This window comes from Emys orbicularis, chromosome 18 (assembly GCF_028017835.1).
Source record: "Emys orbicularis isolate rEmyOrb1 chromosome 18, rEmyOrb1.hap1, whole genome shotgun sequence".
Lineage (NCBI taxonomy): Eukaryota > Metazoa > Chordata > Testudines > Emydidae > Emys > Emys orbicularis.
In genome coordinates this window covers 522,200-549,075 of record NC_088700.1, presented here as the reverse complement: position 1 = coordinate 549,075, position 26,876 = coordinate 522,200, and the positions used below count along the sequence as shown (strand labels likewise).

Below are 26,876 nucleotides of genomic sequence, written 5' to 3'. Positions count from 1 at the left end.
AGACTGTTTAATACACCAGGAAATAGTCTGAGAAGAAACCGTATGCCACATATTATTCTTGACATACATAACAAACAGTCTAGACATTTTACAAAAACTCTTAGTTCTGTCCAAATAATATGCAAGCGCCCTTTGGGCATCCAGTTGGTGGAGGACAGATTCCCCTTTATTAGAATGTAATTTAGGGGGGGAAATACCCACTACCTTAAGCAAGAACCAAGGATCAGGTAGAAGAATTACCTTGTCTCTATTAAAGGAAGTAAAAAGGTGAATCAGCCTTGACCCAAGTCAGCTCACTCACTCCCCTGGCTGATGTAATGGCAATAATGACAGTTTTGAAAGGCAAATAATAAAATGAACACTCTGCCAAAGGCTCAAATGGAGGTTTTATCTATGTGGTCAAAACCAAATTATGGTCCCCAAAAGGGGCAGGATCTCTCTCAGGAGGATACAAGTTTTATAAACCTTCCATGAGCTTCTTTACTGGAAACATGAACAGTGATCTACCACCAACCAACATATGATCCGTGGAGATGGCTGCCAAATGAACTTTTAACAATGAATTAGACAACACTTGATTTTTTAAGTACATTAAGTATTCCAGAACACAAGGGATGGACAACAGTAGGGGAATTAGACTTCCCATGCATCCATCCCTGAAATCTAGTAGTTTCTACTGGACTGTTTTTTAAAACTAACTAGTATGCCCTGCACGGATGACAAACATAACTGCTCAAGAATAGACAGAGTCAAATCCCAGTCACTCAAGCCATCAGGTACAGGGACTGCAGGTGCAGATAGAAGATCCTCCTCCTGGGACAGACTGAGGACAGAGGAAGACGCATGAATGAGATAAGCAAACCACTGTTGATGTTGCCACGCCGGGGCAACGAGTATCACCCATGCCCTGTCCTGACGTATCTTCCTTATTGCCTTCTGTATCAAGGGAAAGGCAAACACCAGACCCTTCCCCGCAGTGCAGAAGGAAAGCATCCAACAGGGACTGACTGTCCCGGCCCATTCTAGAACAGAAACAGTGGCATTTCCTGTTGGGTCGCGTCATGAGCAAGTCCACAAGTGGCTGACCCCACCTCAAAAATACAGTTTGAACTAGCTTATCCTTTAAGGACCACTCGTGCATCTGAGAGCCATCTCTGCTCAGGTGATCTGCAACTACATTGTTCTCAACTGCCAGATGTAGTGCCATGGGATGAATGTCATGGCAGATACACCAATCCCATAACTAGGTCACCTCCACACACAAGGGGGCGGAATGAGTTCTCCCATTTGTCAATATAATACATTACCAATGTATTGTCCGTCATTACGTCCACAACCTTCCCTTGCAGAATACAGAGGAATGATTTGAGAGTCAAAACCCAGTTCCAGTATACTGATGTGCAATGCTCTCTCCAGGGATGACCAGAGCCCTCAAACTGTCAAGTAATTCAGGTGTGCCCTGTTTGACCACCAGTCTGGACATACTATAAGGTGGTGAGGCATGATGATCATAATTGAAAGCTTTCCCAACTTGGGCTAGGGACCCAGGACATCCAGTGCTGAATGGGTCTCATTCTCAGCTGTGCAGAATCCATAGGTAGTGACTGCCATAAAACCCATAAGAAACCTTGCCCCTCTGTATAGAACAACTTCAAATCTTTAATATACTCTGTCTAATTCTTAGAAACCTGTAGTCTGGCAGAAAAACTCTCCCTTCTACAGAGTTTAATATGGCCCCTTTAAAGGGAATCCTTTAGTAGGACAGAAAGAATCCTAGGTCTGAGAGAAGTTTGGTCATGGGGGCTACGTGGCTCATCAGATCCTCATGCACAGTTGCCTTTAGCAGCTAATCATCCAAGAAGGGGTAAATGAAAATACCCTCATTCCTTAAACGAGACACTACTGCAGAAAGACATTTTGTACATACTCTGGGTGCCAAGGAAAAGCTAAATGGGAGCACCTTGTACTGGAAATGGTGTCCAGCCATCAAGAATCAGAGATACTTTAGATGATTTTGACAAATTGCGATATGAAAATGCTAAACTAACTCTTAGAAGAGAAGACTCTGCCTCTGAGGACATCAGAGGGTTTCACATCCACCCAGGCATGCGGTTAGGCAGAATGGAGGTGGGAGGGCACTTCGTCACCTTTGTAGCCTCACACTCAGTATGTGGGGTATGCTGAGGAAAGGGGTGGGGCCACAGGAGCCCCCTAGCTACACTGCTAGAAAAAAGGGTTCTACCAAAAGGTGGCACAATATTTCATAAGTAGGAATATACAGAGCTACTCAAAGTGCATTTGCAATATCACACCAGTGTCAAAACAGCAACTGTGAGAAGCAGACTTTTTAATCCTTTTATGCATAAATATAAAAATAATGCAATATTTTACTCTAACACAAAGGCCAGCTCAGACCCTGATATTGGATTAAGTTTGCAAGTCCTGCACACAGAAAAGACCCATCATTAGCGTAGCACTAATAGCCATCTCTCTTCCCCATAGTCAATATACAGGGTCAATATGCAGTCTTGTTGTTTTTCCGTTCGGGCAGTCAAAAGTGTTCAATTACCAGATGAAAAGCTGACTCACCATTGCTGAACATTTCATCATCTGTAAGTTGACCATCTTTGGCATAAAGAATTCCAAACTTAAAATTTACGCAGCCCTGAGAAATAAAAACAGGGATATAGTGTGTTAATCAGGAAAGGTCAGCAAATGTACTTTTCTTATAATTTTTCCACTAAGGATTTGTATACAAGTCCTACTTATGGAAATATATAGCCCATATCCTTGTGTTACACAAATACCACTTTTATATTTTTCTCCACTAATTTATCTTTGGGTCATATGATGAAATTCTATTTATTTACTTAAATGTATTCACAATGGAACTTACAGACAATCTTCAGCTTTGCACGCTCCACAGTGCCTCACATTACAGTCCTTGTTACAAGAAATGACTGGTTTCTCAGTTATTACAAATAAAGGGGAACTTATTCTAAATGCAAAGCTAATATTCGCTGAATGGGTTTTGTGAGTTCAAAGTGATCAGTTTACACTTACCTCTTGCTCTTCAAGAACCAGTAAATCCTGTTTAAAAAAAAAAAAAAAAAAAAGCCTGGTTAGCACCCTAACAAAGATCTAACCATCTTATTTCCACTTCTTTAAAAATCAAAGTTGTTTTCCTTTTCAAGTGACACTTCAATACACTTCAAGCCACAATGTTTTTTGGCAATGTCACAGAACTGTAATCTGCACTATCATGTCCTGCCACTGCAACTGAGCAACAACTAGTATAATTTATTTCTATAAATAGTGTATTCTAAAACACAAGAGGGAAGAAAACAGTCTCTTTCTTACCTTTTGTATCTCAGGGTGAAGAATTTCCCTAGGGCTTTTTTCAAATTTGTCAAGATTCATGGCACTGAAATGCAATTAAAATAGATTTTGTAGGAGAGAAAGGATATTTTTTCAATATTAGCCATTTAGTGATACACACCTGCACATAAAGAATTAACTGAATAGCCATTTTATCATATATGTTTGCATTCTAATGATCTCTTTCTCCAGTGACACTGACTACTGCATGGGCATTTAGAGAAAGAAATGAGTAAGATATTGCATTGCCAGCACGTTAAATCTTATTTTGTTTGCATATAAAGCTCTGGGCTAAGGAACATCATAGTTATCCTTTTAATATGACACAATAGTGAATTTTGTTTTGTAAACTTTTCCTACGCTTCCTAAAAAGTACCATAAGGGAAGTGAAAATCAAAACAAACGGGTGTATTATTAAGCTTGACATAAAACTACAACCTAAATATGCACAAGCAACACAGGAAAATAGAAAAATAGTCAACTGTATACATAAGAAACATGATAAAACTTTTGTATATGCAGAAAAATACAAAATATGACTTATTAAACAGACAAAAATAACTTGTCCTTATCTACAGCTCTGACTATATGTAATTTTATCCACCATCTCTCTCCTAGTCTTGTTTTACCCAACAGTTCAGGATTTCACGAAGTGGGAACTGAAGAATTCTTCAACAAAAAAACTTCAAAAACAAACTCAAACGAGAAACTACAGAGCTGGAATTAATTTGCAAACTGGACACCATCAAATTAGGCCTGAATAAAGACTGGGAGTGGATGGGTCACTACAAAAAGTAATTTTCTCTCCCTTGACATTCACCCCTTCTTGTCAACTGTTGAGAATAGGCCACTTCCACCTTAATTGAATTGGCCTCCTTAGCACTGACCCCCCACTTGGTAAAGCAACTCCCATCTTTTCATGTGCTAGAATATATATTCTGCTTACTGTATTTTTCACCCCATGCATCTGATGAAGTGGGTTTTAGGCCATGAAAGCTTATGCCCAAATGAATTTGTTAGTCTCTAAGGTGCCACAAGGGCTCCTCGTTGTTTTTGCTGATACAGACTAACATGGCTACCACTCTGAAATCATATACCAATGATATTCTAAATGTTAAAATTAACACTGTTAACTATTGCATTTCATGGATAGGAGGACAAAAGACTAGATGGAGGGCGGGGAGGCCCATGTAAGATGTATACATTACGATGAGTAAGACCTTTAACAACACATGGTCTGTCCACAAGTAAGCCCAAGATCACTTTCTCTCAAGCACCAATTAGTTAGTTCCAGTTAGTGCCAAATTTCTAACTTGAAGATATTCTCCCCCACACACACTCTGCCCCCCCAAAAAGGTGCTTAGAGTTGTATTTCTCCATTGCCATAGAGGTTTCACGAGGCTATTACTTGGCATTCTATAGCACCTGGACTGGAGGCATCTTGCATATATGTGCTTTCCTTAAGAACTGTATTCTTTGTTTCACTGTTTTCTACAGCCATAATGGAAAAGAAAATATGAACAGAAATAAAGCTTCTGAATGACAGAAAAGGAAAATAGGGCACAGACAAATACATTTAATGATAACTCATTTGTGAATATTTACCTTAAAATAGATTTCACTGATAATGTTTTCGTGGGACTGTAAGGGAGGCATATTTTCTGAGTACCCTATAAAGGAAAAATACTAGAAGAAGTTAAATCAAACACTGAAAACTAAACCAAACTAAAAACCAGGATCCCATCCTCAATGTTATCTAAATATATTTGTTAATTACCTGGAAAAGGGGAGGAAGAGAGTGATGTGACAAAACATGTAGAGGATGCAACATTATTTAGGCTAATCTAGAGTATAATGGAATGTAAGGAACTGCAGGGGGAATTAACAATGTTAGATGACTTAACAGCATGAGCGCTGATGAAATTAAAATGTAGACAATTGCAAGACAGTGCCCATTGAGAGGAACACTTGAACTGTGCATACATGTTAATGGGTTGTAAGTTATCTATAACTACTTAGGAAAAATTGTCACTGAGTATCACTATGGACTGCTAAATTGAATCTTCTCAATGTGCAGTGGTAGTCAAAAAAAGCAAAACAAAATATTAAGCTTTATTATAATTATAATGCCATTTTATAAATTGATAGCATGCCCTTCACCTGGAATACTGTATTCAGTTTTGGCCACTCATCTCAGAATTAAAGAAGTGTTGCAGATAAGGACAATGAAAATTATTAGTAGCATGGATAGATTTCCACAGGAGGAGAGACTAAAAAAATTAAGGCTATTTAAGTTTAGAGAGCCCACATAAGAAGTAACGTCCTACAAGTATAAAAATATTAAATTGTACAGAGAAAGTAAGTCAGGTGCTCCTCTTTACAGTCTCATAATACAAGAATAAAGGAACAGCCAACAAAAATTAAGTCCAGTAAATGAACAAATAGAAGAAAATATTTTTACAAAATGCATTATTCAACTTTGGAACTCAATGCTACAAGATACTGCAGCAATAATCGCAGGGTTAAATAAAATATTATATATTTAGGTGGATAATAAAAATATTCTCAGTTATATTAGCTAGGATAAAAGTTCATAAGGTATATAAATCCTCATGCATCAGGACTTAATCTAATCACTAACTGTCTTGGGTTAGGAAAAAAGTAATAGCATGCCTATAGATGAAGTTAACTACCCATTATGGAGACTCTTAAACCTTCCCATAAAGCATCTGATATTAGCCCCTGTGAAAGATAAGCTACCTGAGTACCTGAACACAAGGGTGGCTTAAGTAGGGCATAGGCACTACAGCCCTGTGTCTGGGACCTCTGCTCCCGGAGACAAGCGATTACAGCAGAATCTGAGCTCTCATTTTAAAAAGTTTCTAGTCCCCATGGTTGGGAAGAAAAACTTAAACATGAACTGACTAACTAACACAGTAACATCTCCTTGAGTTTGCAGAGAGCCTGAGACAATAGCTCTGAGAGGTTTGAACTATCTCATTCATCTCAATGGGATATTAATCCAAGACCTACTGGTCTGGGGAACTCCATCAACATCCAACCATCAGAAGACTGAGCATAGCAGGAGAGAAAAAATACAATAGGCACCAGCCCATCCAGCTAATCATATACACCCTAAGTGCTGGGAAGTGCTGAGGATGGGTTGACCTTGCTACCATCCTTGCCTATCTAGGGCTAGGATAAGGGTTGGGATCCCATGGACTGTCTATTTAAGTTGGGATCCCATGTTGCTGCCTATACCTCTCTGAGATGGGAAGGGACAGCTGCTATTGCCACTCTAGGTGGGGAGTGGGGTCACAATGCAGAGGCAGTGCTCTGGGAGATGTTTGATTGTTAATTTCAGGATCCATCTCCTGAAATTCCTATAAAACAACTGTATGACAGAGTAGGAGACTGGTCTCCCTCTATATTTTGTCAATGGATCTGGTATCTTCAAATCTCTGGGAACTGTTTCTGGAAGTGCTAGAGGGGACTGAAACTGTACACTGTTCTGCAGATCTGGGGATGGCCAACAAGGGCCTCTCGACGGTGGCATCTTCCAGTCTGGCCAGTAATCCACAGCCAAATCCAATTCATAACATTATCCATAATAAGGATCCTCATGGACTGGTTGAGAGCCAGAGATTCTTCTAAGGACGTACAAACTGCTAGCACCTCCTGCTTGTAATTGTCTACAGATTGCAGATCTGATTCCAGATCCAATCCAGAACACAGAGGCAACAGCAGTGGTCCTGGCACTGGAGAGACTGGTTTACTAGGAGAATCTGAGTTTTAGGAGGTTAAAGCAGAGGCCAGGCATGGTGCTCCTCTACCCTTCTTTTTTCTGACTCTGAAGGTGATTTCCTCTTTCTCAATTCTTCACTTCCTGCATCCAATTAAGGTGGAGGCATCAGATCTGAGTGACAGTTGTGAGCACAACAGTAACAGGAGATTGTGTAAGAAGACTGGAACCGACATGTAGATCTGGCACAACATTCATAATTTCTAATTGTGTTGCTGATGATAAATTCAGATCCTTCAATTTTTGGTTTGACTATGACAAACATAGGCTATGTCTACACTACCGCGGTAAGTCAACCTACGCTATGCAACTCCAGCTACGTTATTCACGTAGCTGGAGTCAACGTACCTTAGGTCGAGTTACCGCAGGGTCTACACCACGGGAAAATCTCCCTTCGACTTACCTTACTCTTCTCATCGGGGGTAGAGTACAGGGATCGACTGGAGATCAATCTGCAGTCGATTTGGCGGGTCTTTACTAGACCCGCTAAATCGACCTCCAATGAATCAATCTCAGAGCGTCTATCCCTGCTGGAGTGTAGACCTGCCCATAATTGAGTTTGTAATAATATTTGCTACTTCACTCGAGTGTTTTTTCACTCTGCTTGCAGAGTTTTTATGTGCTAAGTCTACTTGGTTCTAAGATTTCCGGTTCTGAGGAGGTTCTTATTCATGGGTTAGCTGTGCTCACACTGGCCGTTTCTACTGGGCTTTTTTTAGATTTCTCATCCATGGATTTAGGATCCTTTCTAGGTATCTTCTTATGGGTCAGAACCAAAGAGGATGGTGGAACTGATGATGTTATGCCAAGCCCACTCCCAGCAAGTGTATATTGGCTTCTTTGTGTATGCAATTGCCTACTCATTTCTTTAAGCAGCGTGTTGCTTGTTTTGGAGCTTTTCCGGAGGTGTGGCTTGTGCTTTTTAAAAAAAATTTCCCGCCAGAGAACATGATTGGCTCCCAGTTGCACAATCTGCTAAATAAAAAGCTTTAAAGGGCTGCTTGTGGTTCATTTTTTCCTTTCACTTTCAGGTTTCTCCTGCGTGTGCTTGCAGGGCTACTGGCTGCCTCTCTCCACGTGGCTGGATGATAATTCCCCACAGATGTATCCAGAACCGAAGCTAGTCTGTGCATCTTCTTGAAATTGACTGTTGTGCTGGATTAAGCGGGCTTTAGCACTTCTTGAAGGAGTAAAGCCTGAAGCCTGTTTTGTCTCTGTCCTCACTCCTGGCTTTTTGATCTTCAGATCTGCCATCAGGATTTCTTCCAGAATGGAACCAATCCTTGAAGAAGTTATACTATCTAATACTAAAAATCTATTTTAATAAAACCTTATACTAAATTACTATAAACAATAGCTATATCTAAAGCCTAATAAAATAGCTATCTTGAAGAAAGATTTAGACCACAGGTTCAGTCTGGTTCCCAATCCACCACTGCTGGTGCTGGAAGAGACTGAGGCAGTCAGAGTGCCAAACCTTCGTTTGTAGCCTAGCCCCTAGGACAGGGGTCTCAAACTCAATTTACTTTAGGGCCAGTGCCAGTCCTCAAATCCTCCCAGAGGGCCAATAATGTCACTGAAGATGGTGTTCAGAAAAGAAAACATTTATATTGTATTTTTTATTTTGAATTTCTTAGAAATAATAAAACTGTCATACAACTTTATACAATTCTTCACCTGCCAGAGAGATGTTAGTGTTTGCCAGACACCTGGCAATGCTTCAGTCCTGTCAGTTTGTTGATGTCTGGCCTCAGTAACTAGCAGTTGAAACCTTCAGGATTGCAGGAAGGTGTGCATCAGATAGTTGTGTTCAGTATTTTGACTTGTTTATATTCATTGTGGAAAAAAGTGACGCTGCCTCCATGGCTGACTCTGCCTGGCAACTAATGATGCTGCCTCCATGGCTGACTCTGCCCGACGACTAGTGATGGTATCTCTGTCCCTCTCACCCAGCCAATGGGAGCTGCGGGGGACAGTGCCTGCAGCAGACATTGCCGGCAGCGTGGCTGCATGTGTCTCTCCTCCGCAGGCCACAGTGGGAGGTTCTCGGGCCGCAGATGGCCCGCGGGCCGGGACTTTGAGACCCCTACCCTAGAACTTCATGATGGTGAGGGAATGGGCAGACAAGGGCCTGAGAGTCCTCCAACAGGCACTATGAGTAAGGTTCCATCTCAGCTACAAACTGTCAGTGCATCCTACAAAAGGCAATATGCAGAGATCACTTGAAGGAGAGACATATGTTGTAAACATCTTAGAAGCTTTTACACACAATTCAGGAAAAAAAAGAGGGGGAGGAAATCAGAGAGCAGCTAACAGTAACTCTGAAAGAAAAATATCAGCCCTCTAAACTGTGGGCCACACTATACCTATTAGTACTGGCCCACTCTGGGAGTGGAATGGAGCTGCAGTGCCTTAGGAAGAACTCTGGGAAGCACAATTCAGCTTGGTGCTCCTAGGAATATATGTTCTCCAAGGAATTTAATAAGTTCCATAGACTGTGTGAAGGGGAATGGGGCCATGGCCCCACCTTTTCTGTGTCCCCCTTTGGAAAGGAGGCAGTACCAGGGAGCATATATTTTGCTGTTGCAATGCATGTTATTTTGACCTTTCAAAAGCGTGTCTATTCTTTGTAGTAGGGTCAAGAGCATAATGGATCACATTATGATGCTGGGACACTACATGGTTATGCCAGGGAGACAATAAGGAGAAGGCGCCTCCCTTCCACTTACATCTCCTATACAGGGGGACAAACAACAATCCAGCCGGTTATGTTCCCAGCCCTATCACAAAGAAAATAAATACATTTTTTAGAATCACAAAACACAATACAACAGCAAAATATTTTACAGAAAAATAAAGACTGAAGAACAACATGTCTCAGTTTTCGTCCTGGTGCTGGAAGAAAATATTCCATTGACATAAAGCCATTTAGTAGGTTTCTGTAAAGCTATTTAAAGTGGACTACTTAGACTCCCAGAGACATCTTTGCTGACCTTACACTTTAATTTTGATTCTGCATAAAACCACTGGTATTCTTTTGACTTGTAAAATGGCATGAGGTTTATTATTTACTTTATCTCAATAGTTCCTGAACACACGGTGGAGTTTTACAGTCATTTACTAACCCACAGAAGGAAATCCTACAAGGCTCACACCTAGACCACATCAGTTCTGTGCTGTAGAACTCTAACTATTGTATACCTGCTCCTGAAAATTTAGAAGAGTTGATCAAATGGTTGCTGAATGGCAAATGTTCCCACAGTCCTTAGTTTGAGTACATATTCAGTCATTTTATGTAGTGGATGTCATATGGTATCACACAGTAGGTGGGTACAGCAAGGGCATAATCTTGTTTCAAACTCAGCCTGCGAGGTTACCAAAATTCATTAAAAAGTTACCACTAAAATTGTTATTTGGAAGACTATTTCTGTGAGTAAATGTTTTATTGGCTAATGATCACATCACTAAAGAACCATATCAGATAAATAACAAAAGAAAAACCAAGGAAACTCAAGAGTTTTTATTTATTTGCAGCTGATGTTCATATGTGGCACTTCTGATGACAAACACAGGACTATTAAGGCATCCAGTAGAATCAAACACTCACAAGCAAAACTATATAATCTGTACACTGTCCAGCTTTTCTCCTACATACAGTGGGTGCATTAAAAAGTTAATTCCAGTTTTAATTATATTTCCTATATTTAGAATGGATAATACCACTAAAACCAGTAATATCTTGAGAACTGGAATGAACTTAAATGTGCCCACTGTACTGATGCAGCAGCCATAAATTGCTAATCATTTGGACTAGTGTATTTTGAAGTAACTGACTCTTCCATCTGTCATCATATTTTTACTGTACAATGGGGGAGTCTAAAGTGCAGAATGAAGAGAACATTCCCCCCTTATGTTATCTCAATTTTTTTTTATTTCCTTTTTGGTGGTTTTATTTTTAATTTTGTTTTTTGTAAAGACAGTCCACTCAAGAGCCAAGAAACATGGAACAAATCAATACGGATGGTGTGATTCCTATGAAGCAAATACCACCAAGAATTGACCAAAATCTCTTCTGCAATACACGTGAGACAGGAAGTATGTATTTGGGTGATATTCTTTTGATGTACTCTCACTGCCTGGGAGTTGTATAAATCTGTCTAATTTTCCTGTTTGCTTTTTTAGTTTGCATAAATTATTTAAGTGGTTATGTGTTACGCCACTCTACCAACACTTCATATTTTACAATACCCTTTTCCCTTTAAACCACTTCTACTGCTTCTGCCCAGGTCACTCCCCTCCTTCACTGGCTTCATCTTGCCTTCTTGTCATCATCTATTTCAAGGCCCTTGACAACTACATCCCTGCCTGTATCTCACCTCTCTTCTCCCACTCCCATCTGTCTGCTCTCCTAAGCCACCTTACTAACTAAACACTCTCTTTGTATCCTTCTTCTCTCATCTTTACTTCTCCTTTTATGTTATTCCATAGACATGGATCTTCCTCTCTCTCCTTGTGGCCACACATCCACCCTCTATGCATTTGTATATCTTCTTGAAATACAACTTCTGTGAAGCTTTTCAATGATAATTCACTACAATGAATAATTAAAATATGCCCATTTGTGACTGAACTTCTATGCAAGTCATCCAACATATTGACAGTCCAAACTGTATGATCTCGCTAAATGCGGAATGGAAGGTCCTTGGAGTAGGGACCATTCCTTCTCCTATGTTTTATATAAAGCTATCCACACTGACAGTGCTCGGAAATAGTAAATACTTAAAAAGAAGTGAGTTTTAATACCTAGTTAATGACCTTTAGGCGGTCAGCAGGGAATCCAAAGGTTTCCTGTAGGTGAAGGAAGCCAGGATGACAAAAAATTAGCATCTGGACACATGAACCCTACAGAGATTTGTTTGCATTCTCTTCTGGGCTTACTCATACCATATATGTATCTCCTGTGGTAACCACAGCACAGTAGCTATGGAAAAATGTTAAGAATTCAGTGGTACAACTGAGGGAAGGAAATGCCCTAAAAAACCATGGAGAGCAGGCAGGCAGGCAACAATTAGTATTTGTTCCTTACTGTTTTTTTCCAGAGAATTGAGCGGTATTGAGGGACACGTTGATTGTTTTGGTTGGAGAGCACGACAGACAGAAAAAAAGGGTTCTTCTCTGCATCTGTACCTATGTAATTCTGATGAACTGAAAAGGAAACATGAAAAGTGAAAAACAATTATACAAGGAAAAATCAATTGTTACAAAAGGAACTACATTGTTGGTAGGTTTCCAGCAGCATATTGCCAAAATCTCCTTACTCACTTTTCCCGCTGCTGAAACCCTTGTCCATGTACTGTGATCTCTTGCCTTGATTAAAATAAACTTCTCTTGTTCAATCTCTTTGCCACTCCTCCAGCTTCCACCACTCCACCACCCTCTGAATTCTTCTACTTATTGCATCTAGTTTGAGTTCCTCATTCTAGCAGGTCCTATAATCATCTCAGTCACATTTTCCTCTGAACTCTCTCAAGCCCCACTAAACACTTTCCATTCCTTTTGCTTACTCTATCCTTTGTCCCTTTCTCTACTCTTGGTTTTGTTCTCTCTGTCATGCTGCTCACTACACCTGGAACAGTGTCCCTGATGTGGGTAGCAATTTCAGTGTGTATGCCCAGTCCCAGAGTACACAACATCTGCATTTAACATTTGGTCTATGCTGGTCAATAATGGCTTTACTGAAGCCTAATAAAACAAATAAGGATGCCATTGATTTTAAGGAAGAAACATGATTTGAGAAAATGTTTTTAAATTATGAAAGGTCTGATGTTTTAAATACACACAGAAAGGTCATAGAATTCATAATTATGGTTCCAACAGCAACTATGCCTCAGTCACCTTACCACAATATTAAATATTATATATTATATATTTACAACTTGTTGAGCTTCCGTTTCTGTGGGAAACAACTTTAAAATTCCAATCTTTTGTACATTTAAAATCTCAGCTATAAGTTGTTTTTGCGTTTAATTACAGCAAGTTAAGGTTCCTACAGCATTAACTCAGATGTATTTTTGTTTTTCTATTCAAATGTGTATCTGTCATATTAATGTCATTATGTACATCATAATATACAGAGTATGCACAATATGACCATATTAACTGTGTTATAACCTTAATATTTTCAAGTTCCTGGCTTTTTGCAATTATAATTGTAAACTTAATGCTGCCTTGAAGCTTCCATTTAACATGTAATAACTGACAAAACATTAATAGTAGGCAGCTGGTGTTATGGACTCAAGATGCATCATACAAAGGAGATGTCCGCTTCAGTGGAAGTTTTAATGATTTTAAGGTCCAAAATGTTTGAGAAAAGGCTGAAAATTTAGCCTAGAGAAAAGAAGGCTGGGGTGTAGGTGTGTGTGACATGAGAACAGTCTTCAAATATGTAAAAGGTTGTTATCAGAGGATGGTGATCAATTATTCTCTATGTCCACTGAAGGTAGGACAAGAAGTAATTGTCCATCTGCAGCAAGGAAGATTTAGGTTAGATATTAGGAAACACTTTCTAACTATAAGGATAGTTAAGTACCAGACTAGGTTACCAAGGGATGTTGTGGAATCCTTGGTATTGGAGGTGTTTAAGAACAGGTTAGACAAACACCTGTCAGGGAAGGTCTAGGTATCCATAATACTGCCTCAGTGTGGGGGCATGGACTAGATGGCCTCTTGAGGTCCCTTCCATGCCTACATGTCTATGATTCTATCAATGAGATAACTAACATGAGTAAGGCCACCACAATTTTACCCTAAAATGTGCTAGACACCTACTGAAAATCTGTTCTATGAATAACAATAAATACACTTCTTTTTTTTTTTTACCAATACTATTTGCAGAGAGCAAAGCTGACAAGCAGTCCTGTTTTTACTGTTGCTGACTCCAAGAGGTTGATCCTCTGTGGAGATCTGATTTCACTATGCAGATACAACTCACCTGCCCTTTAAAACTTGGCTTTCTGGATTTATTATAGTACTGACAGATCATCTACCCTTTATATGTTTATATAAATAGTAACCATGATGCTTTCTTTTAGGAGAGGCCATGACAGCATTAGGTCAAGCCTTTTCTCTCCTCATTGTCTCTCCCCCAAACAGGCCAAACTGAGAATATGTCACTTGCAAAGCATGCTAATGAACTTGGAAGCTCAGCAGTTCCCAAATGTGATAACATGCAGTGCACAACTCCTGCTCTTTCCATTTCTAAAGTTTATAAATTGATATGCTACAGCCAACACCATTCTTTAATCAGCATTTCCATTGAGTAGTTTCAGTGCTGTGTGCGATTTCAAAAGTAAATATTCAGTTGATCCAACAGCTTCCAAAATACCTCCGAAATTTGGCTTAGGTTATTTTTAAGAACATGACTTAAAGGACCACTATCAATAGAGTCAAATGTTAAAGTTTCTATTTTTCTTGCATCTGTTTGTAAAATGCAAGTAATTTTGAGAGATTTTTTCCAAGAAAATTTCTTATTTAAAAATATATTTTTCTAGCTATCCAGCACTAATAGGCAAATTCAAAACCACCTAGTATGCACAAGGAAGCAGCTATGAACATCCTGCAATAACCGACTGGTGTATACAGCCTAGCCCTAGTGAACATCCCTACAGTAACAAACCAGATTGTGCGTTTTATTTATTTGTTTGTATGTACTGAGGTAGTGCTTAGGAGCCCTTGTCATGGACATTGTGCTAAGCACTGTAGAAACACAAGCAACAGAAAGGTAAAAATGATTTTCAGAAATAGATGTTTACGATTTCAGGCTGTGTATTAGAAAACAAAATGAATAGAAGAAAGACTCTTGCAAACACATTAAGAAATCCTGACTCTGTCAACAACTTTAAAGGACTTAATGAAGAAAGCATGGAAATCAAAAACTTGCTGCAGATCCTCACTACCAAGAGCAATGGTTTAAATTTAGAAGAGGTAAGAGAAAATTTATTGAGGAATTGCAGCTTCAAGGGGAAGAGAGGGATTTTTTTTGTTTTGTTCTGTAAAGTTTATGTTTCAAGTCTCTCAAACTACAGGATTCTGCCATCTCAGTTCTTTCCTATAAAATCTGTGAAGAAAAGCCATTTCCGCTGATTTCCCTTAAAATCTTTTGCAAATATGCCCTCTCACAAAATACTGCTACATTATAGGGAGCGACATAATTGCTATTTTTAGACTTACAAAGCCAAGTAGGGGCCTAAATGACTAACCTAGTGAGATCCTGGCAACTCAATGGGCCAGTTCTGGAAGATATTTTGTGAAAAAGAACAAGGACAATTGAGTAAGCCACTTCAGATATGATATAAACTAACCTGAACCTTCACTCAAGTCTTAACTGGGCCTAAACTTTTCCTGATGTGCAATTAACTTAGCCTTCAACAATTCACATACACTTCAAGTGTATTTCCTTATTTTGTCTGGGACAAGAAGTAGAAACACAAAAATCCTCAAACAAAAAGTGTTCTGAAAACATTTTTATGTTATAGAAAAGTGAGGAACACTAGAATTCTTGAAAGAATGTGACAAGACTTCTTGGGTTTGGAGCTTCTCTCTCACATCAATGCTAGAAGTTTAGCTTCCAATGGACTGGCAGTAAAGTCTGCAGTGCAGTGAATGATTACAGCTTTAGTGACCAAATACCACCATGTGCTTATCCTGGATTGTATTGTGCCCACAATAACATCAGAAGCTACGCTCTTTGGGGCATGGAACCATCTGTCTGCCTCAGTCCATCTTCTGTACAGCACTGCACACACTGAAGGTGCAATATTAATAATAAAAAATAAAGTCAATCCCATGCACTTTAACAATTGCAATTGCTCAAATGTGAAAGGTATTCCTCATTTATTTAAAATCATGTTTAAGCCATTTACAAAAGTGTAATTACCTTTTCCTAGAAAATATTTGAAATACCATCTGGTGTGGTACTCTGGGTTTTCCAAGTGCACATCTGTTCTGCGCCATGTACCTGGGGTGAAATCTGCATTCTGAAGCAGAAACAGAATTGGGAAATTATTAGATTAAACCTTTCCAAATGCAAAGGGTGGGGGAAGGGGGAATAATGCAGGAAAAAGTCAAGCAAAATTAGCTTAAGTGCACCTGAGGAGTTTGATCCTTATGCCCATTCTTCATTCAAAAGCATGAAGCTGATTTGGAAATCTATTTTAATGCAACTGAAATAAAAATTTCTTACAGCTGGTTTGAATATTGGATTGCTGAATAACTGGAATATTGGTAGAGAGTCATAGATTGTTCAGGAAAGACAGGCAGGGGAAAACAAGGAGGAGATGTTACATTGTAGATCAAGATTGTATACACTTGTTATGAAGGAGGTGACACGCAGGCCAGTTAAAACTCTCTGGATGAAGACAAAAAATGGGGGCAACTTCACAGTAGGTGTCTACTATAGATCACCAAATCAGGAGGAGAAGGTGGATGAGGCACTTCCCGAACAAATAACAGAAATACCCAAAACACAAGACCTGGTAGTAATGGGGTATTTTAGCGACCTAGATATCTGTTGGAAAAGTAATACAGCAAAACAAAGTGTCCAGTAAGTTCCTGGAATGTGTAGGGGATAACTTCTTGTTTCAGGAGTGGAGGAATTAATTGTGGAGGGGAAGTACTTTAGACTTGATTCTGATTGATTCTTGAATCTGAAGGTAGAAGGCAATTTGGGTGAAAGTGATCATGTAATGTTTCTAAGGAAAGAAAGAAGTGAGAGCAGCAGAATAAGAAAAATGGACTTAAAAAAAGCAAATTTTAACAAGCTCAGAACTAGTAGGTAAGGTCCCATGGAAAGAATATCTATGGGGAAAAGGAGTTCCAGAGAGCTGGCAGTTTCTCATAACAGCAAATTATCCCAATGCGAAGGAAAGATAGGTAGACTAGTATGAGGCCAATATGGCTGCATCAGGAGCTCTTTAAAGACCAAAAAATCAAAAAGAAATATTATGAATAGCAGAAACATGGACAAATTGCTGGGAATGAGTACAAAAGAATAGCACAAGCATGTAAGCACAAAATCAGAAAAGCTAAGGCACAAAATGACTTATACCTAGCAAGTGACATAAAAAGCAACAAGAAGAGGTTATTTCAATATATTAGGAGCTAGAGAAAAAACGTAAGTAAAGTGTAGGTCCACAACTTTGCAGGGAAGGAGAGCTAATAACTGATGACATCAAAAAAGCTGAGGTGTTTAATTCCTATTTTGCTTACATCTTCACTAAAAAGGCTAATTGTGATCAAATACCTAACCAGATTTAATATTAACAACAAGGGGGAAAGAACACAAGCTAGAATAGGTTAAAGAATAGTTAGATAATTTAGATGTATTCAAATTGGCAGGGCCAGACAAAATTCACCCAAGCATACTTAAGGAACTACATGAAGCAATCTTTGAGAACTTATGAAGGATGTGTGAGGTCCCAGTGGACTAGAGAAGGGCAAACATTGTACTTATCTTTAAAATGGGGAACAAAGAGAAAGTGGAGAATTACAGACCAGTCAGGGTAACTTCAATATCTAGAAAGATAATGGAACAAGTACACAGAGGATAATAGAATGGTGAATAATAGCCAGCATGGATTTGTCAAAAACAAATCATGCCAAACCAACTGAAATTCCTTTGTTGACAAGTTTACTGGCCTAATGGATGAGGGGAAGCAACAGCAATGATTTATCGTGATTTTAAGAAGGCTTTTGATACATTCCCACATTGCATTCACAGAAGCAAACTAGGGAAATATGGTCTAGATGAAACTACTATTAAGTGGATGCACAACTGGCTGAAAACACATACTCAAAGAGTAATCAATGGCTTGCTGTCAAACTGGGAGAACCTGTCTACTGGGGTCCTGCAGAGGTGTGTCCTGTGTCCGGTACTATTCAATATTTTCATTAATGACTTGGATAATGGGATGGAGAGTATGTTTATAAAATTTGTGGATGACACCAAGCTAGGAGTGGTTGCAAGTATTATGGAGGACAAGATCAGAATTCTAATTGACCTTGACAAACTGGAGAATTGGTCTGAAATCAGCAACATGAAATTCGATAAAGACAAGTGCCAAGTACTACATTTAAGAAGGAAAAATCAAATGCACAACTACAACATGGGGAGTAACTGGCTAGGCGGTAATACTGCAGAAGAGGATCTGGGGGTATAGAAGATCACTTACTGAATATGACCCAACGTGATGCAAAAAAGGCTAATATGCTGGGGTGGAACAACAGGAGTGTCATATCTAAAACACTGGAGGTGATTCATTGCTTCACTCTACTCAGCACTAGTGAGGCCTCAGCTGTGGCTGAGTAGCACTAGTAGGAGGAATACTGTGTGAGGAATACTGTGCCAGTTTTGGACTCCACACTTTAAGAATGATACAGACAAATTGTAAAGAGTCCAAAGGGCAGCAACAAATATGACAAAAGGTTTAGAGAAACCTGACCTATGACAAAAGCTTAAAAAAAACAGATATGTTTAGTCTTGAGAAAAGACGACTGAAGGGGGAACCTGGTAACAGTCTTCAAATATGACAAGAGCTGTTATAAAGAAAACAGTGATCAAATGTTCTTCATGTCCACTGAAGGTAGAACAAGAAATAATCGGCTTAATCTGCAGGAAGGGAGATTCTGGTCAAATATTAAGAAAAATTTTCTGAGTATAGGGATAATTAAGTACTAGAATAGGTTACCAAAGCAAGTGTAGAATCCCTGTAATTGGAGATTTTTTTAAGAACAAGTTAGAAAAACACCTGTCAGTGATGATCTATGTATACATAGTCCTATCTCAGAGCAGAGGGATGGATTAAGATAAACTACTGAGGTTCCTTCCAGCCCCTTACATTTCTAGGATTCTATTTAGCTAAATGCTTTCATATCACTTTGGCCTTTTCTCACTGGCTCTCCCCTGGAACCACTGAGTTTTGATGGCCCTTTAACATTCTACTAAAAGCAACAACACATCTGGATGTATGAATTATAGCAAAAAAAAAACCAGGTTTTTAAAAAACTCTCTTTACAATGTTTTGCCTCCAGATTTCCCCCATTTGTCTTTATTCTTCCCAGCACAACCCTAGAAGACTTTCAATCATGGCCACCCATACTTTTGGAAGAACGGAGGACATAGAAATCCCACTGGAGTCCTTCACTGCTGCTTCTGGGTCGATTGCTTGGTTAAAGGAAAGATTTAAAGTGACATGAGTCCCTCTCTTTTACTTAAGGAATGTTTATGCTACTTCCACTGTGCTCTAAAGCCAGATCCCTCACTTTATCAGTGTATCCTGCAATGAAAACCCTATTTTCATATTTTGGTCTAGAATTTCAGCCAGAAGAAATATCCCACCCTGACTCTTAGGTACTTAATAGGATCTGAAGTCTCAACTGTACCTGGCCTCAGTTGCACTCGTACACAGTGATCAGGCAAAATGGCTGTCCTTGTACTCCCCTGAAAACAAGGACCACTACACACTAGTGACACTGTCTTGCTAACCTTTCTAAAGGGGCAGAGCCAAAGCCTCAGACAGTTTCTCATATGGCATTGAAGAACACATCCTGAACCTTTTCAAAGGGCGGTGCATGCCTGGAAGCATTGTGCCAGGCTAAGCAAATGCCTCCAGAAGTTCCTGCTGAGGATATGTGCCCCTGCAATAGACTGTGACATTAAATCACAACTGAACCCAATATGTTTCTTTCATCATTCCATGGTGTTTTTAAAGTATAATTCTTTTATCATTTGATGGCTGCAATAGTTCATTGGAACATCGCTATGGGAGTGCTATACTAACTATCCTTGCATCGCCAATACATTATGTGCAATTTACATTTAAGAAGGAACACATCAGAAGCAAGCGTCTAATCATAGGTAATGTACAACAAACTGGGCATGGAAATACACCCCAGTGTATCTCAGATTACAGATTAACGTAGTATTGACATATATTTCTGATTCAGCTACTGCTCAGTAAGGAGACATCCTCATAGTACATTACTATTCAATAATACTGGGGTTAATCACTGTTTTCTAAGGAACCATGAATGAGTTTGGGCTGATTCTGGCAGAAATTACCCCAAATTGCCTGTTCAGAATGCAAGCTGTGTGCGCCACTACTGCAATAAAAAGCCTGACAAAGGAAACCACGGCTTTCAGCAAGAATCCTGGGGCTTGGCTACCCTGGCTATTAAGCCGATTGCGTGGATCAGCTATTAATAGGTTAAACTATTTCACATAAACAAATTTTAACACATCATAAAACCTGCTTTAACTTGAATTTTATTTATTTCAGAAGTATCTGGACTGGGCACAGAATGTTGCAATTTTAAGGTCTGAATCTTGTGACCTACCAGGGCTATGACCAAAAGCCTGATGCCACTGGCACCCAATTCTGACTGGAATTATATGAAGGTACAATTATATAATTGAAGAGAGATTAGAAAAGCGCCACAAGAATTATTTGAAGACTAGAAGGCACATATTACAGTGAGAAACGTAAGAAGTTCAGTCTATTTAGTTTAAGAAGTAAAGAGATGACTTGATCACAATCTATAAATACCTACATGGGGAGATAATTTCTGAAAGCAGAGGGCTCTTATCTAGCCAACAAAAACATTACAAGAGTCAACAGCTGGGAGCTGAAGCTATATAAATTCAAACCAGAAATAAGATCCAAAAATCAAGAAAAAACACCACACTGGTTAAAAAACAAACCTGGCCTAGAGTGTAAGTAAAAGCATCTATAAAACTTATATATAACAAATGGAATCATAGAAAAGAAGGGCAGCAAAAAGACACAAGGAGAAATCTATGGGCAGCAGATTTAAGGACAACAAGGCGATTTTAAAATATATTAGGAACAAAAGGAATTCTAACAATGATATCCATCATTAGTAGATGGAAATGGTAGAATTTAGGGACGTAAAATATTAAACAATTAAATGGTAAGCATTAGTCTTACTGGTTAACCCACATTAACCATTAAGCCCCAGCCCCAGCCCCAGCCCGGCAGGCCGGCTGACCCCAGCCCTGGGGGCTGGCCAGAGCAGCCCCAGCCTCTCTCCCTTTAATCGGTTAACCAATTAAATATAATTTTAATAGTTTAAATGGCTAACTTTTTAAATATTTGCATCCCTAGTAAATTTATCAATAAAAATGCAGAAATGTTCAATAAATATTGTTGTTCTGTATTGGAGAAAATGTTAGATTATTTATTCATATCAGCTGATGACAATGATGAAATACTTTCCATTTCAACAGTAACAAAGGAGGATGTTAAACAGCAGCTCCTAAATCTAGATAGGAGAACAGCGGAGAGGCTAACAGAGGGAGTTTGACTGGGTTCTGTCTGAGAGGAGGTATGCATTAGGGGGGCTGTGTTGGTGAGTATCTGAGTGTCTGTTGCGGGGACAGTTTGACCATGTGCTTGATTGTTTGAAAAGTGTGAATTGGGAGTGCTTTGTTCCAGGTGGGCCTTGAGTGGGCCTGATTGTAATAAAAAGCCAGTCAGCTGCGAACCAGCTGAGCGGCTAACAGCAGAGAGGCTAACAGAGGGAGTTTGACTGGGAGTTCACCTGGGGAGAGCCCACTGAGGCTTTCAGCTTGCAGGCTTCTCTGAGTAGTTACTGCAACAGCTAAGGAAGCTCTTAGAAGGAAGGTAATATGGATGGTGAGCGATCAGCTGTTGTGACCTGCACAGGATGTGCCATGTTTGTCTTTCTTCCACAGGACAGAAGCGACTTTGTCTGTACAAAGTGCAAACTGGTCTCCATATTGGAAGAGAAGGTTCAAGGTCTGGAGAAACAAGTATCAACCCTGCGTTGCATACGAGAAAATGAAGATTTCCTGGACAGGATATGCTTCTACAGGCACAACATTCTGAAGATTCAGAGCAGACTGCACAGCAGGGACAGAAGGACGGTAAAGAAATTTGGCAGCATGTGACCTCCAGAAGAAGAAAGAGGAGCGTCCATGTACCAGCAATGCAGATACAGGTTAGCAACTGTTTTCATGTTCTCTCCACAGGTACTAATCCAGAGAGTGGACTAGATGATACATCTGAGGGAAGGGAGCAGAAAGAGACTCTACCGATTGGAAGGCATGAGATGCACTGTCCTAGGGATGGGGGTTCCACGATCACCGCTCCCAAGAGAAGGAGGTGGTGGTGATGGTCGGGGACTCCCTCTTCAGGGGGACTGAGTCATCTATCTGCCGTTCTGACCGGGAAAACCGAGAAGTGTGCTGCTTGCCAGGAGCTAGGATTCACGATGTGATGGAGAGACTGCCAAGACTCATCAAGCCCTCAGATCGCTACCCCTTCCTGCTTCTCCATATGGGCACCAATGATACTGCCCACGAATGGCTACGCAGGTGGTGTCGGAGAGAAGGCTTTGGATTCTTTGACCATGGGATGGTGTTCCAAGAGGGAGGAGTGCTAGGCAGAGATGGGCTCCACCTAACGAAGAGAGGGAAGAGCATCTTCGCAAGCAGGCTGGCTAACCTAGTGAGCAGGGCTTTAAACTAGGTTCACCGGGGGAAGGAGACCAAAGCCCTGAGGTAAGTGGGGAAGTGGAATCCCGGGAGGAAGCACGGGCAGGAGAGCGCAAGAGGGGAGGACTCCTGCCTCATACCGAGAAAGCAGGACAATCAGAGAGTTATCTTAAGTGCCTATACACAAATGCAAGAAGCCTGGGAAACAAGCAGGGAGAACTGGAAGTCCTGGCACAGTCAAGGAATTATGATGTCATTGGAATAACAGAGACTTGATGGGATAACTCGCATGACTGGAGTACTGTCATGGATGGATATAAACTGTTCAGGAAGGACAGACAGGGCAGAAAAGGTGGGGGAGTTGCATTGTATGTAAGAGAGCAGTATGACTGTTCAGAGCTCCAGTATGAAACTGCAGAAAAACCTGAGAGTCTCTGGAAGTGTGAGCAACAAGGGTGATGTCATGGTGGGAGTCTGCTATAGACCACAAGACCAGCGGGATGAGGTGGATGAGGCTTTCTTCCGGCAACTAACAGAGATCGCAGGCCCTGGTTCTCATGGGAGACTTCAATCACCCTGATATCTGCTGGGAGAGCAATACAGCGGTGCACAGGCAATCCAGGAAGTTTTGGAAACTGTAGGGGACAATTTCCTAGTGCAAGTGCTGGAGGAACCAACTAGGGACAGAGCTCTTCTTGACCTGCTGCTCACAAACAGGAAAGAATTAGTAGGGGAAGCAAAAGTGGATGGGAACTTGGGAGGCAGTGACCATGAGATGGTCGAGTTCAGGATCCTGACACAAGGAAGAAAGGAGAGCAGCAGAATACGAACCCTGGACTTCAGAAAAGCAGACTTTGACTCCCTCAGGGAACTGATGGGCAGGATCCCCTGGGAGAATAACATGAGGGGGAAAGGAGTCCAGGAGAGCTGGCTGTATTTTAAAGAATCCTTATTGAGGTTGCAGGAACAAACCATCCCGATATGTAGAATCAATAGTAAATATGGCAGGCGACCAGCCTGGCTTAACAGTGAAATCCTTGCTGATCTTAAACACAAAAAAGAAGCTTACAAGAAGTGGAAGATTGGACAAATGACCAGGGAGGAGTATAAAAATATTGCTCAGGCATGCAGGAGTGAAATCAGGAAGGCCAAATCACACTTGGAGTTGCAACTAGAAAGGGATGTTAAGAGTAACAAGAAGGGTTTCTTCAGGTATGTTAGCAACAAGAAGAAAGTCAAGGAAAGCATGGGCCCCTTACTGAATGAGGGAGACAACCTAGTGACAGAGGATGTGGAAAAACCTAATGTACTCAATGCTTTTTTTGCCTTTGTCTTCACGAACAAGGTCAGCTCCCAGACTATTGCACTGGACAGCACAGCATGGGGAGCAGGTGACCAGCCCTCTGTGAAGAAAGAAGTGGTTCGGGACTATTTAGAAAAGCTGGACGAGCACAAGTCCATGGGGCCGGATGCGCTGCATCCGAGGGTGCTAAAGGAGTTGGCGGATGTGATTGCGGAGTCATTGGCCATTATCTTTGAAAAATCATGGCGATCGGAGGAGGTCCCGGATGACTGGAAAAAGGCTAAGGCCTTGGCTACACTCGCAGATTCACAGCGTTGCCGCGGCAGCGCTGTGAAGCGCGAGTGTAGTCGCGCCACCAGCGCTGCGAGAGCTCTCGCAGCGCTGCAAGTACTCCACCTCTCCGAGGGGAATAGCTTGCAGCGCTGCGAGGGAGCGTGCAGCGCTGCAGGCGCTGATTACACTGGCGCTTTACAGCGCTGCACTCGCTGCGCTCAGGGGGTGTGTTTTTTCACACCCCTGAGCGCAGCAAGTGCAGCGCTGTGAATTGCCAGTGTAGCCAAAGCCTAATGTAGTGTCCATCTTTAAAAAAGGGAAGGAGGAGGATCCGGGGAACTACAGGCCAGTCAGCCTCACCTCAGTTGCTGGAAAAATCATGAAGCAGGTCCTCAAAGAATCAATTCTGAAGCACTTAGAGGAGAGGAAAGCATGGATTCAAACAGGGCAAGTCATGTATGACTAACCTAATTACCTTCTATAATGAGATAACTGGGTCTGTGGATGAGGGGAAAGCAGTGGACTTGTTATTCCTTGACTTTAGCAAAGCTTTTGATACTGTCTCCCACAGTATTCTTGCCAGCAAGTTAAAGAAGTACGGGCTGGATGAATGGACTATAAGATGGATAGAAAGCTGGCTAGATCGTCGGGCACAACGGGTAGTGATCAATGGCTCCATGTCTAGTTGGCAGCCGGTATCAAGCGGAGTGCCCCAAGGGTCGGTCCTGGGGCTGGTTTTGTTTAATATCTTCATTAATGATCTGGAGGATGGTGTGGACTGCACCCTCAGCAAGTTTGCAGATGATACTAAACTGGGAGGAGTGGTAAATACACTGGAGGGTAGGGGTAGGATAGAGAGAGACCTAGACAAATTAGAGGATTGAGCCAAAAGAAATCTGATGAGGTTCAACAAGGACAAGTGCAGAGTTCTGCACTTAGGACGGAAGAATCCCATGCACTGCTACAGATTAGGGACTGAATGGCTAGGCAGCAGTTCTGCAGAAAAGGACCTAGGGGTTACAGTGGACGAGAAGCTGAATATGAGTCAACAGTGTGCCCTTGTTGCCAAGAAGGCTAACGGCATTTTGGGCTGTATAAGTAGGAGCATTGCCAGCAGATCAAGGAACGTGATCATTCCCCTCTATTCAACATTGGTGAGACCGCATATGGAGTACTGTGTCCAGTTTTGGGCCCCACACTACAAGAAGGATGTGGAAAAATTGGAAAGAGTCCAGCGGAGGGCAACAAAAATGATTAGGGGGCTGGAGCACATGACTTATGAGGAGAGGCTGAGGGAACTGGGATTGTTTAGTCTGCAGAAGAGAAGAATGAGGGGGGATTTGATAGCTGCTTTCAACTACCTGAAAGGGGGTTCCAAAGAGGATGGATCTAGACTGTTCTCAGTAGTAGCAGATGACAGAACAAAGAGTAATGGTCTCAAGTTGCAGTGGGAGAGGTTTAGGTTGGATATTAGGAAAAAACTTTTTCACTAGGAGGGTGGTGAAGCACTGAAATGGGTTACCTAGGGAGGTGGTGGAATCTCCTTCCTTAGAGGTTTTTAAGGTCAGGCTTGACAAAGCCCTGGCTGGGATGATTTAGTTGGGGATTGGGTCCTGCTTTGAGCAGGGGATTGGACTAGATGACCTCCTGAGGTCCCTTCCAACCCTGATATTCTATGATCTTATGATTCTATGATATTTTGAAATCAGCAAGACTGGATAATTTACACTCATACATTTTTAATGAGCTGGACTGTTGTTGATGATTTTCATTAACTCTTGAAAGAGTGGTCAGATCCAGAAGTCTGGAAGAAAGCGAATGTTGAGCTATTACTTAAAAAGCACAAACGGGATGACCAGGTAATTATAGGCCTGTCAGCCTGACATCAATCCCAGGCAAAAGAATATGAATGGCTGAAACAGGACTTGATTAATCAAGTAAAATGTATAATTAATCCCAATACATATGGTTTATGGAAAGTATATTTTATCAAACTAATCTGATTTTTAATTTATGAGATTACAAGGTTGGAGGATAAAGATAACAGTATTGATGTAACAGAGTTTTGTAAGGAATTTCGACATAGTACCACATAACTATATGGCACATATTAAATTATTAAAAACTGGCTAACTGATAGATCTCAAAATGTAATTGTAACAAGGAATCATCTGCAATAGAGTGTATTTCTAGTGGGGTCCAGCAGGGATCTGTTCTTGGCTCTATCCTATTTAACATTTTTATTAATGACTTACAAAAAACCATAAAATCATCACTGATAAACAGGGGCGGCCCTAGACTAGCTGCCAGCAACTGGCGCCCTAGGTGAACCATGCAATCGGCGCCCCTCACCCCCAAGGGCACATCTAGGCTGAGGTTTTTGGTAAACTGGGAAACATTTTGCCCCCTTTTTCCTTTTAATGTTTTTAAGTGTTTTTTTTTTTTAAGAGAGTTAATTATTCGGTTTGTCCGTCCGTTCGTCTGTCCAACCAATGTTTCTGAGATCAAATAAAATAGAGACACGAAATTTTCAGAATAGAGTTGTACACGACAGCTAGATGATATTTCAGTCCAATTTCAAATAAAAA

The 26,876-nt window shown here is 40.7% G+C and overlaps 1 protein-coding gene across 1 annotated transcript in view; it reads right to left on the bottom strand.

The window, feature by feature from the left end:
- Positions 1-26,876, bottom strand: part of GARNL3 (GTPase activating Rap/RanGAP domain like 3) — a 199,076-nt gene that overhangs the window by 105,779 nt on the left and 66,421 nt on the right. Inside the window, exons 5-10 of the mRNA XM_065418845.1 lie at positions 16,116-16,215; positions 12,267-12,385; positions 4,984-5,048; positions 3,361-3,424; positions 3,064-3,090; positions 2,590-2,665 (exon numbers count right to left, since the gene is read on the bottom strand). Of these exons, the coding sequence (XP_065274917.1) occupies positions 2,590-2,665; positions 3,064-3,090; positions 3,361-3,424; positions 4,984-5,048; positions 12,267-12,385; positions 16,116-16,215 (451 nt within the window). The remainder of the gene's footprint in view (positions 1-2,589; positions 2,666-3,063; positions 3,091-3,360; positions 3,425-4,983; positions 5,049-12,266; positions 12,386-16,115; positions 16,216-26,876) is intronic.